This window comes from Cuculus canorus, chromosome 18 (assembly GCF_017976375.1).
Source record: "Cuculus canorus isolate bCucCan1 chromosome 18, bCucCan1.pri, whole genome shotgun sequence".
Lineage (NCBI taxonomy): Eukaryota > Metazoa > Chordata > Aves > Cuculiformes > Cuculidae > Cuculus > Cuculus canorus.
In genome coordinates this window covers 7,907,221-7,920,084 of record NC_071418.1, presented here as the reverse complement: position 1 = coordinate 7,920,084, position 12,864 = coordinate 7,907,221, and the positions used below count along the sequence as shown (strand labels likewise).

General features: G+C 50.6%; 1 protein-coding gene across 4 annotated transcripts in view; it reads left to right on the top strand.

Moving 5' to 3' along the window:
* Positions 1 to 12,864, top strand: part of GAS7 (growth arrest specific 7) — a 111,121-nt gene that overhangs the window by 65,267 nt on the left and 32,990 nt on the right. For 3 of the 4 annotated variants that reach the window (XM_054083232.1, XM_054083229.1, XM_054083228.1), the window contains exons 3-5: positions 1,046 to 1,117; positions 1,685 to 1,770; positions 6,255 to 6,308. In XM_054083232.1, the coding sequence (XP_053939207.1) occupies positions 1,046 to 1,117; positions 1,685 to 1,770; positions 6,255 to 6,308 (212 nt within the window). The remainder of the gene's footprint in view (positions 1 to 1,045; positions 1,118 to 1,684; positions 1,771 to 6,254; positions 6,309 to 12,864) is intronic. The other variant, XM_054083231.1, reaches the window with a different exon arrangement.

Genomic DNA, 12,864 nt, shown 5'->3' with positions numbered 1-12,864 from the left:
CCTGTCCATTACTAAACCAGATCCCCGAGCACCTCATCTACCCATCTTTTAAATCCCTCCAGGGATGATGACTCAACCGCTTCCCTGGGCAGCTTCTTTCAGTGTTTGGGACTTGCTTTGGTTTTTATTTGATATCAGCAGGCAGGCAGTATTATTTACTGAGTTTGGTACCAAATGTTTCTTCAAAAGGAGTGGTGGCTTGAGTTTTCTAGCAAGTCTTCTGTCAAATTGCTGTTCTAACTCCGCTGTCTGCTGTTTGCAACTTTGAAAAGTTTTGCAATTAAATCTTCTGTATTTAGCATGTAGTCAAAAATAATTTTCCATTTGCTGAGAGAATGAGGAGAACAGTTAAACTAAAGGGAAACAGAGGGGAAAAACAGTAGCAGTCTTTCGAGTATCAAAACTGGTGTGATATATACATTTACATATCCCAGCTCCTAAAGGACCCAGGTGGAAAAAGGGAATTTGGCAGGGAAATAGCTTTTCTGAGAGGAAGAGAACACTATGATTTGTGTATATGTCAGTAAAATCACATTTCTGAGTTGCTCACAGCTGCCTTTTACACGGAGAGCAGAGGTAGAGGCACTGCCACCACTTGTTCCCAGGGTAAGGGCCACGACTGTAGCTGCTGCAGCTGGGCAGGTCTCCGTGTCCGCAGTGGAAAGGATTTAACTACACCTGGAAAGGCTGGTTGCATAGATCTAGGCAGCACCTTATAGGCAGTGATCTGTAGTACAGCTGTATTGCTGCTTTCTTCCTCCCCTGCCCCGAGGCAGACCTGCACTGGAAGAACCAGTGATGCAGCTCCCAATCTGCTCTGTTGCCACCCATCCCAGCTGGCTACCAAGGCAGCCACACTGCGGAGTGGCAGCGGAAGCAGATGGAAGGAGACGGGGAGTGCAGGGAGGTGCAGGCACCCTCCTCACAGGGTGAGAACCTGGTTCAGAACATGCTGAGAATCAGACCCATTTGTATGCATGTAACAGCTGTAACTGGTGTGTGTGCGAGGCCTCCATCACCCTTATTTTCATGTTTCCCTTAACAGAAACGACCTGGGAGCAGCCAAGCAGCGTACCTGGGACTCCAAAGAGCCCTGTGTCACAGAAGAGTTCTGCAGGTACTGTTTGATGCCTCATTGGGTGAATCTGCTTCTCTACCACTCAGCAGAGCTGAGGAAAATGCTGTGATTACATGGGATGTATACTTCCTGTACACGAGCATGTGAGTGTAGCAGAGTAAATATAGAATCATTGCATTCCATGCAAACCCTGCTTCCATGCAACAAACCCTACTTCTTCAAATACATCATATTTTACCAGGCTGTGCTAAGGGAAGTGGTTTGAGTTTGAGGTTCTCTTTTTCTTGGCTCTTTCCAGCTCAGTAACTCCTGTCATAACGCTTGATAAGAGTTTGCTGTGGGATCTTGAGGGTGGAGTGTGCCCTTGGGCTGAGCTTCTGTAGAGTTTGGTTCTGGAATCTTTCAGGGTTGGGGCTAACACATCACATTGGCACATTGGGATGGGGAGAGGCGTCCACAGTTTCCTGGAGGTAGTGAATACTGGTGGCTCAAAAAAGACGCTATGATTTATATCTGTAAATTCTATCATGTGATTAGTTTTTTAAATGTGTAATTATTCCTTTGCAACCAGCAGCAAGCTGGCTAACTCTCCATCTCTTCTTACAGTGAATGGCTACCACATCTCTGGGAGTCCGGTACACCAGCTCGACTCTGGTCATATGAGCCTCCGAAAAACCAGTGGGGACCACCAAGTAAGTTTTGGGGGAAAAGCTAAACAGTGGTATCCAAGAAAAAATGGGTCTCCACTTAGGAATTCACCCAGAGCAGAAGGTCAAGAGGCATTTCGGTTTAGAAACTGTAAAATCAGACTGCTTTGTTACATCTAGAATAGTTAGTCTGTGTGTCCAACTGGTGAAAGAGTACAAAATACCAAAATAGTTGGGATTTTTTTTGTCCTAATGCTCCTTTCTGAAAAATCCACTGGGCCACTCCGGTCACTATTGACAACACTACAAACTTCCCTGCTGCTCCAGCCTGAAGCCTGGGCCCTTCTCCAGCACAGTCCTCTCTCTAGACTTGCACATCTGCCCATGTCTGTATCTCATTGTATTTTCTCGCAGCTCCAGCTTTCCCTCCCAAAGACAGTATTCACAAAGAATTTGTTCGAAGCTTTTTTCTCAATTACTTCATCCATTCCTGCATGGCCTTTGACAAGCCCTCCTCTGTGCCTTACATAGCCTGGGCCTCACCCATCTCGTCACCCTGGGCTAGTGTTCAGGATGCTGACCCGTGCACAACCAATTTCCCCTGCGTCTTTGTCCAAATTTGCAATAAATATCCCTGCACTTTTTCTTACACCACTTCATGGCCCGAGGAGAGCCTTCCCCACGGGTCTGCAGATACAGTACAGGGCTCTTTTCCAGCTCCTCCCATGAAACTCTTCGTTCCCTGCCAGAACAGCAACAGCTGAATAGCCCATGGGTTGCACTGCTGTTGTGTTACCCTGACCGCTGCTGGTTTTCCCCCAGTGATACCAGATCTGAGTTCTCTGTTTCATTTCTGTATTAACTGGTAGGTCCTTCTGCAGTGCAGCTCCTTAAATACTTCCAGTGAAATGCATGTTTGATTTGTGTGCCGCTGCCATGCTGACCTGGTTTGTCTGTTGCTCTCAGCATCCCTCTGATGCTCTCAGCGTCCCTCTTTCTTGGTCTAAATTTTATGTCCCTCTTTGACTTAGCCCGTTTTCTCACCCACTGCTTCCTATATAGTGGCCTTCAGCCTTCCTTTCATATGTGCTGTTTCAACTAAGTCAGCGTTCCTGGTTTTGCTTCCCCACCAGTGGATTCATGGCATGAATCCCCATGATAACAGCCCAGCAGTCTGGACTCTGTTCCTCCCACATCAAACGTCGTACACTTAGCTGCCTGTGCTGCTGCTTCTCTGAGCAGTTTGTACAGGAGGCAGAGCATGTGGGCACCTAAACAAAGTCAAAAGCATTTTAGAAACGGATGCTGTGCATCAGAGGGGAGACTGAGATGCGATCTTGGGAAGAAATGTTTTCCTGCGAGGGTGGAGAGGCCCTGGCCCAGGTTGCCCAGAGCAGTGGTGGCTGCCCCATCCCTGGAGGGGTTCGAGGCCAGGTTGGATGGGGCTTGGAGCCCCTGATCCAGTGGGAGGTGTCCCCGCCCATGGCAGGGGGTTGGCACTGGATGGGTTTTGAGGTCCCTTCCAACCCAAACCATTCTATGATTCTATGTTTACCAGAGAGCTCTGTCCACACGTCTGCTGTGAATCCCTCAAAGAACCTGAATAAATTTGCAGGCTTTGACTCCCTTTAAAAAAGCTGATGTTAATCCTCGTGCCAAAAAAATTTCCTTTCTCAAAGTATCTCATTCCAAGTGGTTTTGCAGCTGCCTTAGTACAGCCATTAATTGCCTCCCCAAGAACTTCTCGTGTAGCAACACTTGCCACTTTCTATTGTTACAGTGCTGAGTCTCACTGAAGTTTATAGCCACCTTTTTGGCCTGGTTCACATCCAAGATACGCAGGGAGTCCACTGCTGGGCACCGCTTTGCTCAGCTGACTCAACCATCACACTGATAAAACCCCTTTTCGAGACTTTCCTCATTCACTTCCATGGCCTCCAAGATACTTCCTTTCCATTGCTCCTTTAGTACAGGTTTTTCCCAACTGCAGTCCTGGCTTCATTCCCACTTTGAAGCTATAACTCATTTTGAATGTAAAGCTGACTGCTGGTGCCATTAATTCTAAGAGCAGCTTGTGCCCACGCCCGCTTGGGCGCCTGCTTTTCCTGGGAGCTGTGGCTGCTTTTGCAGAGGAGTCCTGAGTAAGGAAACACCTGACCGTAAGCTGTTGGTGGGAAGAAGCTCTTCCCTACACCCTCAGACTCTCCCGTTGGCGAGTCCTTCTCCTGCTTCCCTGTTCTGGCCCATCCCAAGCTGCTTTGCCTTGACTGCCTCCTTGTCTGCTCCTGGCACAGGATGTCTCCTGCTGCAGAGCAGCTTCCAAGCGTTCTCTAGGATGCTTTCTTAGCAGCTTCCAGGCGTTCTCTAGGATGCTTTCTTAGCGGCTTCCAGGCGTTCTCCAGGATGCTTTCTTAGACCTGGGTGGCAGCCATCCTGCAAACAAACGCTGGCAAGCTCCCTCCGGCGATTGCAGCCGTATTTCTTGGAAACAGGTCAAGGGGGAGAAGAAGCCACAGCTGAGAACAACGCAGAGCTGTGCTGTGCTGGGCACAGGGCCAAGCCTTGTTGATGGCTTCCTAGAGAGCAGCCGAGCGCTGCCTGCCCCTGGTGTCCCTGCTGCAAAGGGAGCAGCGGCAGCAGGACGGGGACCAAGCACACAGCCCGCAGGCAGGACCGGGACCAAGCAGGGCTGAATTGGTGGTTGGACTTGATAACCTTAATGGTCTTCTCCAACTGAAACCATTCTGTGATTCTGGGACTAAGTGCACTGCCTGCAGATGGGACTGGCACCGGGACCAAGGAGGGCTGGATTGATGGTTGGATTCCATGATCATAGAATCATAGAGTAGTTTGGGTTGGAAGGGACTTTAAAGATCATCCAGTTCCAACCCCCTGCCATGGGCAGGGACATCCCACTGGCTCAGGCTGCCCAAGGCCCCATCCATCCTGGCCTTGAACACCTCCAGGGATGGGGCAGCCACAGCTTCCCTGGGTCTTAAAAGGTTTTCTCCGACTGAAACCATTCTGTGATTCTGGGGCCAACTGTGCTGCCTGCAGATGGGACCAGCACCAATTGTGCTGCCCGCAGCCGGGACCAGGACCATGCAGGACTGGATCAACAGTTGGATTCCATGATCTTAAAGGTCTTTTCCAACCAAAACCATTTGGTGATTCTGGGACCAATTCTGCTGCCTGCAGCCAGGACTGGAACCAAGGCTGGAACCAGGACCAAGCAGGACTGGATCAATGATTGGAAACCATTAAGTGATCTGGGACCAATTCCACTGCCTTCAGCCAGGATTGGGACAGGACCAAGCAGGGCTGGATTGGGCTTGGAGTCCACAACCTTAAAGGTCTTTTCCAACTGAAACCATTGTGTGATTTTGTGATTGTGAGGTCCAACCATGCTGCCTGCAGCCGTGACCAGCACTGGAACCAAGCAGGGCTGGATCGATGGTTGGGCTCCATGATCTTAAAGGTCTTTTCCAACCAAAACCATTCTGCGATTCTTGGACCAATTCCGCTGCCTGCAGCCGGGACTGGGACCGGGACCAAGCAGGGCTGGATTGGGGTAGGACTCCACGATCGTAAAGGGCTTTGCCAACCGAAACCATGCTGTGCTTATGGGGCTGGAGCTCCGGGCTGGCGCGCAGCGGCACCGGGCAGGGGGTGCGGGGCCGGGCGGGGGCTCGCAGGGGCCGGGCAGGGCTCGGAGGAGCCGGGGCTCGGTGTGCCCGCCCGGCCCCGCCATTGGCGCGCCGCGAGGGGCGGGTACAGAGGCGGCTCGGCCGGCCCCGCCTCCAGCGCCCGGGCAGCAGCGGCGCTCAGCCGAGCCGGGCGGAGCCGAGCCGGGCTGGCAGAGCGGAGCCGCGCTGAGCCGCACTGAGCAGAGCGGAGCTAAGCCAAGCTGTGCTGAGCCGAGTCGAGCAGAGCTGAGCCGTGCTGAGCGGAGTCGAGCCAAGCTGAGAGGAGCTGAGCTGAGCCGAGCAGAGCAGAGCTGTGCTGCACTGAGCGGAGCTGAGCCGACCCGGGTCGGACCAAGCGGAGCTGAGCCGAGCAGAGCAGAGCTGTGCTGCACTGAGCGGAGCTGAGCCGACCCGGGTCGGACCAAGCGGAGCTGAGCCGAGTCGAGCAGAACTGAGCCGTGCTGAGCCGCACTGAGCGGAGCGGACCCAAGCTGAGCCGAGTCGAGCAGAACAGTGCTGAGCTCAGCCGAGCTGTGCAGAAGCGCAGCCGAGCCGTGCCGAGCTGAGCTTTGCTGAGCCTCGCTCAGCGGAGCAGAGCTGCGCGGAGCCCGGCCGAGCCGAGCCGAGCTGAGCTGAGCGGAGCCTTGCTGAGCCGAGCCGAACTGAGCTGCTCTGAGTGCAGCCGAGCTTTGCCTTGCCGAGCCGTGCCGCGCCGTGCCGAGCCGCGCCGAGCCGCGCCGCGCCGGGCCATGGGCTCCCCCTAGCGGCCGCCCCGCGCGGGGCCCGCCCGCCATGCTGGGCTCCGAGGGCGGCCGTGACGGGGCGCCCCGCTTGTCTCCACAGAGCCCGGGGTCCCCGGCGGCGCCGCGGCGGCAGAGCAAGGAGAGCAGCCTCACGGTGAGTACCGGCGGCGGGAGGGTCGGGTCCAGCGCGGGGCGGGAGCCCGGGGGGGGGCGATGGGGTGTGCTGAGGGGCAGGATTCCAAACGCTGAGCCGGAGTCCCAGGGATGCTCAACGGTGTCCCTTCAGGGCAGAATTCCAAACACCAATTCAGGGTCCCAGGAATGCGCTGGGATCTCCCTTCAGGGCAGAATTCCAAACACCAATTCAGAGTCCCAAGGATGCTCTAGAATCTCCCTTCAGGGCAGAATTCCAAACACCAGTTCAAGGTCCCAGGGATGCGCTGGGATCTCCCTGCAGGACAGAATTCCAAACACCAGTTCAGGGTCCCAGGGACGCTCTGGGATGTCCCTGCAGGACAGAATTCCAAACACCAATTCAGGGTCCCAGGGATGCTCTGGGATGTCCCTGCAGGACAGAATTCCAAACACCAGTTCAGGGTCCCAGGAATGCTCTGGGATCTCCCTGAAGGGAAGAATTCCAAACACCAATTCAAGGTCCCAGGGGTGCTCTGGAATCTCCCTGAAGGGCAGAATTCCCAAAAACAAGCCAGGGTCCCAGCAAAGTGTTGGGTTTTTCATGCAGTGCAGAATTCCAGCATCATTTCCCCTTTGGGTGGCTCTGGGCTGCACAGGAGGCAAGCACAGCCCAAAGAAGGTGCACCCGCTCTCCAGAGATGCTGGCTCTGACCCAAGTGTCCCAGAAAAAACTTCCTCCCATCCCTCCCCATCCCATCCCCAGCGGCATCTGTATTTGGAGCAGTGCTGAAATGCTGGAGAATCACAAACTGAGGCGAGGGACCATCGCCCTGCCAGGGCATAACCCTCATTTTACTCTCACAGAGGTGCCAGAAGGTGCCAGGGTGAAGGTTTCTGCTGGGAAGTACAGGCAAAGATTTGAGGTTTCAGTATAAAGTTTATCTTACATTTGCTCTTAATATTAGTAATTAAATATAACTGACCCTATTAAGATGTTCTCAGCATCATGTTTACAGACAGTAATATCTTTTCTGTGCCTGGTGACCTCATCTGGAACACAGTTTGCACTTCTGGACTCCTCAGTGTGGGACAGGTGTTTAAAGGAAGGAAAATAGATTAATGAGAGTGGCTGGGAATAGAAAGGTTTATTTAAAAGGAAATAATAAAGAAGATAAGTGAGCAGATAAATGAATTGCCATGATAAAGGAGAGGCAATAAACCTGCTTACTGCTGCAAGCGTTGGCTGGGTATAACATCCAGGAGAACAAAAGGAATAATTTAATGTCATAGATCATTGTTGACTGCTACTACAAGGAGAAGGTAGTTGTCTACGTCATCGCGTGCAGCCTGTTGGTTTATTGTGGGCATGATTCCCTGGGTCTCTGATGACAGGGATGGGGTTCAAAAAGAGCACATCCAGATGTCTGAACACAGTGTGGGTCAGCCACTGCCCAGGTGTAGTGTTCCGGGAAACAAGACATCAGCAGTTTATTTGGTCATCAAAGCCAGCCATTGTGAATGGAAAATGTTGTTGCTGCTAATGAGCTGATGGAGTGAGTAGTATGTCATCAAGTAATTGCAAATCTGCTGGTTTGGGCTGGTTTGCATGCTGGGTAATCAACTGCAGGTCCCCCAGTGCCATAGTGGCTGGGCTGAAAACATGCCCGAGGCACCCAGGATGGAGGGGTGGGAGCAAATTGCCCTGAGCATCCCATCCGGAGGGCCTAGACATGGTCCCGGGGTGGGCTGCACTGGGTTTTGGGGCACAGCACTGGAGTGACGGAGTCCCAGAGAGGTGGTGGATGCCCTATCCCTGGAAACATTCAAAGTCAGGTTGGATGTGGCTCTGAGCAACCTGATGGAGTTGAAGATGTCCTTGCTCACTGCAGGGGTTTTGGACTGGATGACCTTCATGACCTTCACAGGCCATTCTGTGATTCTATGACAGCTCTTGTGATTCTGAAATACTTGCTGCTTTCAAGAGCGATGAAAATTCAGCCTGTTCTCTGAGGGTGGTTTTTACTGTCACGTTTGCTGGCCCCTGTGCCATCTGGTAGCATCTGCAAAGCAAGGAAGCGCTGTGTGTTATGTCAGGGTCACTGGGTGTGCTTCTCTGCAGCAGAAGTCCGAAGCTTTCAAGTATGATGCATCAGGCAGACAAAAACAAGCTAATTTTAACAGCTGTTTGCTCCAAGCCATTGCCTGCATCAAGGAAGCATCGTGAAAAACAACATTCTCATATGGAGTGTAAACTGTGAAGCAATGTAATTTTTCCCCCTGTCTCCTAGGAGGTTCTGTTTGTTCAGTGCCACTCAAGCTGACATTGGGATGTTCTGCTTAACAGAGCTTCAGGGCACATCCTTAGCTTGCTGTCAGATGGGTTTTCTTGGTCTGTAGCAGTGCTCAGGCAGAACCTCTTCTTGCAGAGGGGATTTTTGCGATTAAAAGTTTGGGGTGCTCAGTCCAGAAAACCTCACCCCAAACTGCAGTCCCCTGTGATACGTAAACTCTGGACATAGGTGATGTCCAGGCTGAGCAGCGGCTGCAGTTTAGTTCTCTGTTTCACTGCTTTCAGCGGAGGGGTGGAAGTTTGTTCCCATCTTCCTAGGAATGCATCTGCTTCCTCTGCCTCCAAATAGCCTTTTGGGAGCATGGCTTCTGGGAATCCAGAAGGTGGGTGGCAGCTGGGGTGTTTCACATCTATATGCACCCAACAAAAAGAATATGGTGTTTTCTCTTCGGTAAATGAATGTTAATGACACTGTGTCGTCTGTTTTCTTTGGAAGGGAAACCCCTGCTGGGTTATATCAGAGGCTGTTATGAAACTGCACTTGCACAAATTATTGATGCTCCCTTAGGAAGCAGCAGTGCAGGTGTCTGCAGTTTGTTTTGATTTTTATGGTGAGTTCCAAGGTGCAGTCATTAGTTTTAGGTTGGATGGTTTGCTGTTTGATTCCTGAAGAGCTGTGTCTCTGGCCATGAGTTCCTGTGGCAGCTGAAGCTCCTTTACCATAGGTGAGGGAGAGTTAAGTGGAGAAGGCACAGGGGGATACTGATTCAGAAACAGAGCTATGTCTCACTTGGAGAAACCTATTCTGAGTGTGGGTTTCTTTCTGAAAAACACTCTAGTGTCTTGTCAAGCTATGTCATGACTGGAAAAAGGCTGGCATTTGGATTGCATGTGTTGGACACAGAAATGAACACGTGCTGTGTATGGGAAGAGGGGCAGTCTGCATGCGGTAACTTCATATTTTCTGCTGCTGTGCTCTGCAATGTGATGAGCACGTTCAGCATCATTCTCCCTCCTGCCCTGGGGCTGACTGCCTGGCAGAAACTGTCTGAGCCCCCCTGCTTTGGCAGGCACTGACCGAGTCATCTCTGGACCTTTCTACAGACAGACCGAATAAAGAGGGCTCCTAAACACTTGTGGCAGAATCTTTGAAATTGGAAGCCTATCAATTGACTTCGTGAACGATCAGAACGTAGCTGTGTGTTGTACGGTAGCTGCAGCATCACCCTGTCAGTGCTAAAACCACATTCTAACTCATGATATTGAAGCTATCTGACACAGTCTGGGTATTCCTGAGCTTCCCTGTTCATGGAGTTAAAACTGCCCAAGCCTCTGTGCCTCTGCTGTTCTGATCGCTTCTCCAACCTTTGCGTTTGGCTGTTTTGCCCGGGTGGTCCATTTTGGCATTTAGTGGAGTTGGCTGTTATACTTTTTTGGTCTCGACTGAAATTTTAAGCGGATGCTGAAGTCAGGCAACCTGGCACAGCTGTGTGGGTTTAAAGTGCTGGGAATGTGCAGAAATCAAGAAAAAGAATCTGTGTTTTTAAGTTGAAGAAATGAGGAAGAATGATGCCCTGCTTTAGTCCCTTCAGGGTGGCACAGGAATCTCACCACAGTCCGCTTATTTATTTATATAGTCTTATGTAATAAACATGTAGTTGATTATCTAAGCCTTGACCACATTATTCCTGCTTTATTCATGTTGCTGGGCAGTCTCTCACTTACTGGTGAGGGCTGGTAGCAACTTCAAAGCCTCCAGAGGACTTTGAAATCCACGAAATGCAGGTGCGTGTCCAACCCAACAAAGTTTCTTGCTCCTGGTGCCAGTCCTGTGCCCTCACCTGCCTCCCTGTGACTTTTCTTCTTCTGTCACCCTTTTGCAGCTCAAACATAATCAAGAGTCACCTCCAAGGCAAACAGCTCATTTTGCCATCACTCCCGATGCGCTCATGTGAAACAGGAGCTGGAGTATTTAGCTGCTAAGAGTATAATTGCTTTTGCTCATGATCAGTATACAGGCAGAAGTATTTTAATCTGTGAGTTTGGTACAACAGGCTTGTCAAGAGAAATGCATCCATTTGGGCTCCTTGCCTGGTTTTCTTCTCCCCCTCTGCAAGGTTTGTTGTCACCGTGGTTTTCACAGCGTGTCTTCTCTGGCTGTGAACGCGCTCCAGCCTCAGCGATGCAGTTGCTCTCACACTGGCTTTATGAAGCCACTGGTGGCAGCTGGAAGGACCGGCTGCTGTCCTCTGGGATGTTTGTTTAGCTTTTACTTGGAGTACGCCTTGCTGGTGCCTTGTCATTAATTTTGCTTTGTTGCAAGCTGACAACAGCCATTATTTTATTAGTGAAGAGGCTGGATGAGGGCTTAATATAATATCATGATGAGGCTGATTATCACCTTGACTGTCCCAGTGGAGCCTGTGCAAATGTAATACAGGTCATAACGCCTTGTTTTCTTTTAAAGTTCTGTGACTCCATCGCTAGCTGAGATATGTGTTTTAATTTGTTTTGTTTCTTACTGGCAATTACAGCCGTAATAGGCAGCTTCTGCACGCTTTTGTTCAGCCCTTGTTGGCTAGTCAGCATTGTTGAAAGGCATTAGCGTGGCAGTGGGCTGTGCTGTTGGGATTTGGACCTTGCATGTAGCCAGGCCGGCTGTTGGGAACGCGATTAGTGAGAGCAGTGGTCCCTGGGCGAGGAGGAGACATCACTGTCTGTGTTTAATACTGTTACGCATCAGGATATCAGTGTGAGATGCTTTGTCTCTCTTTAGCATCAGTCAAAAAGCTCATCAGTAGGACTAAGCTGGTGAACTTTTTTTTTTTTCCCCCAGCTATCTTTGATTTTAGGAACAAGCAAAGGAGCATTTCAGAGGGAGGACTGGGTGGGGAGCAAGATGGGGTCATTTCACAGCTGCTCTGTGTCAGCCTGGTGTTCCCCTCCCTGCTGGGAAACCCAGAGAGGTTTTAGAAGGGCTCAGAGGTACAGATACAAGAGCTCTTGTTTAAGTATAAGAAATTCATGGTCATGAATGCAAAGAAAGAGTCACGGGATTTCTTATGTGGTCATAGATAATCCCTCGGACAGTGGGATTGAGTGCACCTTCAGCAAGTCTATCAATGACACCAAACTGTGTGACACGGTTGACACACTGGAGGGAGGGGATGCCATCCAGAGGGACCTCGATAGGCTTGAGAGGTGAGCCTGTTTGAACCTCATCAAGTTAAACAACACCTTCCCTTACTTAAAGGAGGCTCCAGGAAAGCTGAGGAGGGGCTCCTTACTGGGAAGTGCAGGGACAGGATGAGGGGGAACAGTTTTCAGCTGAAAGAGGGGAAGCTGAGATGAGATCTTGAGAAGGAACGTTTTCCTGTGAGGATGGGGAGGCCCTGGCCCAGGTTTTCCAGAGAAGCCGTGGCTGCCCCGTTCTTGGAGGGGTCCAAGCCCAGGTTGGATGGGGCTTGGAGCAGCTTGATCCAATGGGGAGGTGTTGGAACTGGATGAGCTTTGATGTCCCATCCAACCCAAACCATTCCATGATTTATGAATTTTTAGTAATATTCCTAGGATTTTGAAAATTTTCATGCCTCCTCTGGGACTGTGTAGGAAACTGTAAGTTCTGTTTAAAACACAAAGAATCTTTTTCTTTTTTTAATTGCAAAAGCTTCTGATTTAATTTTTTTTTTTTTAAATTCTGACACTGATTTCCTTCTAAACATCACACTAAACGCAAATGGCTCAGTGACTTTTTCCAGACAATTCATCATGGTTTCTGGACAATTGAGTGTAATGTTCTGAGAAATGAAGAATGTCTGATTTACTCGTAAAACTCAGTGTCTGGTGATGCTCTGAGAAACACATGCATGAACCCTGCTGTTGATAAGTGTCCTCACCGCTCCTCATCTGCTGCCTGCGTGGATGTGGTCTGGTGCGTTCAGCCCGTTGCAGTGGGACGCCTTCACCACTCCGAGTGTGGGCATTTACAGTGACTGTGTTTAATTCTTCAGGGCATTAGTGATGTAACGGAGAGTCTTAAACAGCTTCCAGCTGACACAAATTTCATTTTTTTGTGAAACAGATGCTGGTTTTAGCAGGTAATATGAATTTCCCTTACAGTTTCTCTTTGCAGATTTTTAAGCTGCAGGGAACAACTCGTATGCCGCTCCAGGTGTTCCCTCCTGCACATCATCTCCATGTCCTGGTGCGCAGCGCGATGGTGCCCAGTCTTTTTGTAGAGGCTGCAAAATGCACTTTGGAGGTGCCTATTTCCCCGCTGCTTCTC